The 3460-nt window shown below is 46.6% G+C and overlaps 1 protein-coding gene across 1 annotated transcript in view; it reads right to left on the bottom strand.

The window, feature by feature from the left end:
- Gpkow (G-patch domain and KOW motifs) overlaps positions 1–3460 on the bottom strand; it is a 14494-nt gene that overhangs the window by 2309 nt on the left and 8725 nt on the right. Inside the window, exons 6-9 of the mRNA XM_005352779.3 lie at positions 2486–2618; positions 1733–1871; positions 1394–1517; positions 1233–1302 (exon numbers count right to left, since the gene is read on the bottom strand). Coding sequence (XP_005352836.1) covers positions 1233–1302; positions 1394–1517; positions 1733–1871; positions 2486–2618 — 466 coding nt within the window. The remainder of the gene's footprint in view (positions 1–1232; positions 1303–1393; positions 1518–1732; positions 1872–2485; positions 2619–3460) is intronic.

Raw genomic sequence — 3460 nt, 5'->3', positions numbered from 1 at the left:
AGATCCACAGCCAGCCTGGCTAGATCCTGTCAGAAAGGCCTTTGCTAATATTTATTAGAGCTACTCCCTACTCGCAGATAGGGTTTCTATGTGTAGACTTGGCTATCTGGGAACTCAGAGTTTCACCCGCTTCTGCCTGAGTGCTAGGATTAAAGGTGTGTGCTACCATCGCCTGGCTGACAGAGCTACTCTTATATCTTGTTGATATACGGAGTCCCACTCTACCCATTTCACAGGTGAGAAAACCAAGTAGTCCACAGAAATAACCACCGTACAGGAGCATTTTCCTACAAAAACTATTTACTGGGCATGTTCTCAACCTGCCCTGCAGCGTGAGCCTACTATGTACTTGTTTCTGTAAAGGCAATAGTTTTGAGAGGGACAAATAGTCATTTTAATGCTAATCTGACATGGAAAATACACAGGACTTAGGTAATTCCTCCCAAGAAGTATACATTCTGAAGAGGATGCTGGACCTTGCAAAGAAACTGACCAAGGGTTTCTCTGTGTAACAGTCCCAGTTGTCCTGGAACTCACTTTGTGTAGAGCAGACGGGTCTCAGACTCAAAGATCTGCCTGCCTCTGCCTGCCCAAATGCTGGGATTAAAGGTGTGCACCACCACCGCCTGGCTGGCTCTCCTTTTGTTTTTAAAACAAGATCTTACCCAGGTTGGCCTTAAACTTGTAGGAATCCTGCCTCACTCTCCTAAGTACTAGAATGGAGCCTTCCTTTCTTTCTTCTTAAAAATTTATTTTAGAGGGCTGGCGAGATGGCTCAGAGGTTAAGAGCACTGACTGCTCTTCCAGAGGTCCTGAGTTCGATTCCCAGCAACCACATGGTGGCTCACAACCATCTGTAATGAGGTCTGGTGCCCCCTTCTCGTGTGCAGGTGTACATGGAAGGAATGTTGTATACCTAATAAATAAATAAATCTTAAAAAAAATTTCTTTTAGATTTATTTTACAGGCATGAGTATTTTAGTTGCATGTATGTCTACGACACCATGTGTGTGTCTGTTGCTCACTAATGTCAGAAGAGGGCATCATATCCTCTAAAGCTGGAGTTACAGACAGTTGTGAGCCGTCATATGGGTGCTTGGAATTGAACCTGTGTTTTCTGGAAGAGCAGCTAGTGCTCTTAACCACTGAGCCACCTCTCTAGCCCCTGAACAAACCTTTTCTTTATCATCCTCTAGGATGGGAACATCGCAGGTATAGTGATTCAGATTTACCTTCTAGAACTCGGCCTTCATCTGTCCGACACACACAAGTATCTGGGCTCGGGACATCTTCAATTGTCATCTAGAGAGATGAATGAGGAGGAAGTAAGATGTTAGAAAGTTAAAGGGCCCAGTACCTGGGTGAGGAAGGGGACAGGTTTTGGGGTTCATACCTTGGTGTTGTAATACCGGCCACCCTTGTGCAGTTTGTCAATGAACCTCACACGTAAGTCCCTGTGTAACCAGTGCTTGTTCTTAGTGGTTGTTTTCTCACTTTTTGCCACAGGTCCATCCTGTCTGTAGAGAAAGCCATCACCTGGCTTAGCTTTTTCTTCAGCCATGTTGAAGGCAACCTATCTTTAAAGGACATGCTGTAAAACCTACCCCACTGCTGCTCCCAGTTCCTTCTATGCCCTGCCTTGCCTTGGAAGTTCTCCCTGACTGCTTGAGCCTCCCCATACCTTGACTTCTTCTGCAAGCCCAGAGACCCGGGCTCCTGCCCAGGCTCCTACCGGTCTGGAGGGTGTTTCCGCTTCCTCTCTGAATCCTTCTGCCTCCTCTTTGAGTCCTCCTGATTCTGGAGGGCCTTCAATGACAAGGCTGTTCCAGTTGTTCTGTTCTGCTGCTCTGTGCAAGTTTTGCTCACATGGCCTGTCAAGGGGGTATAGGGACATCAAGGAGAAAGTTTCACTGGCATTTCTTCTCAAGAGCCAGTGTCCTCCTGCCAAAAGCCCCATTCCCTATCCACTTCCTTCGGGAAGCTCCTCTCAACCAGCCAGCCCACAGCAAAGTCAACTGCCTAGTGTTAATGACAGAGTGGAAGACCTGCAGGGACCTCTAAGTTGCCCCCCACAAACATTACTGTTCTGCTTGCCTCTCCTTTGCGCACACCCTAAGCGTCCCGAGTCTCATATTTAGCAAAAGAGAGGATCATCACTCTTAAGACACAAGGACCTCCTGGTTTCCATGCCCATTTCTTGCTGCTTAGAGTGGATGAAGATGCAGTGTTTTAGGTCAACCCTTTCTCAAACTGAACAAACTAGGCTGGGGATATGGCTCCATGGGAAGAGTCCACTCAGTACTGTAAAAGCTGTGGGTTCTATTCTTAGCACCACCAGACAAACAAAAATTAAATGAACTATTTTTGTCCCTTCTCATGCTTGGCCTCTGATTGGAAGTCCCACACTACTCTTCTTCCATCCATATCTGGAGAGAGCCTGCCTGTTCCCATGCTTCCCCGAGTTTCCAGCTGTTAAGAGTCTCACCTGGCTGTGAGGTGTGGCTATCAAACTCCTGCTGGGAAACAGGCCGTAGGCAATACTCACTAACAGTCACAATGCGGTTGCCTACTGCCAGCCGAACCATGGCCCGCACATTGTCAGGATCAAGGCCTTCTACCTAAGGTGGGAGGTAGGGATAAGGCAGGGGGTAAATTGACTACAGCTGCTAGGTCTAAAATGTCTAGCCCTTACCTCCAAATGGTCTGAGCTCTCTGTGTCTGTCTTACCTTGCTGTGACTTGTTCATCTGTTTGTTTTTGGATAGAGGCTCTCACTATGTAGCCCTGGCTGACCCATAACTCAAATCCACCAGTGTCTGAGTGCTCAGATTAAAGGTGTATACCACTATGCTCAACTGGAGGCTGTGGCCTTAGATGCCTAGGACCAAGCATGGTTCCTTTCTACTAAACTATGATTCCTAAGAAGCGGGACTAGGCATATGTTCCTGTCTCCCTTAGCAAAATGTAAAACAAAGACTTCTTTGTGTGTATATGTGGTGTGTGTTTTTGTGGTGTGTTGAGGACAGACGTTCACATGAGGTGTCTTCCTTGAATGCCCATCACTTTTTTTTTGAGACTATGTAACTAAGCCCTGGATGGCCTTGAACTTACTATATTAGCAGGCTGGCTTCAAAGTTCTACAATCTGATTGCCTTTGTCTTTTAAGTGCTGGTTAAAGGTATAAACCACCTTACTCCTTTGAAATTTCTAATTTATATGTGTGTGTATTTTGCCTGCATGTATGTGTCTGTACACCATGCCATATGTGTGCCTGGTGTCTGCTGAGCCCAGAAGAGGGTGCAGGATCCTATGGAACTGGAGTTATAGACAGTGTGAGCTGCCTTGTGGGTGCTCGGAATTGAACCAGGGTCCTCTGGAAAAGGAGCCAGTGCTCTTAATGGCTGAACCATATCTCTAGTCTCACAATCTCTCTCTCTCTCTCTCTCTCTCTCTCTCTCTCT

Source organism: Microtus ochrogaster, chromosome 10, assembly GCF_000317375.1.
Source record: "Microtus ochrogaster isolate Prairie Vole_2 chromosome 10, MicOch1.0, whole genome shotgun sequence".
Taxonomy (NCBI): Eukaryota; Metazoa; Chordata; class Mammalia; order Rodentia; family Cricetidae; genus Microtus; species Microtus ochrogaster.
The sequence above is the reverse complement of the archived record's forward strand: the minus strand, read 5'-3'. Positions and strand labels throughout refer to the sequence as shown.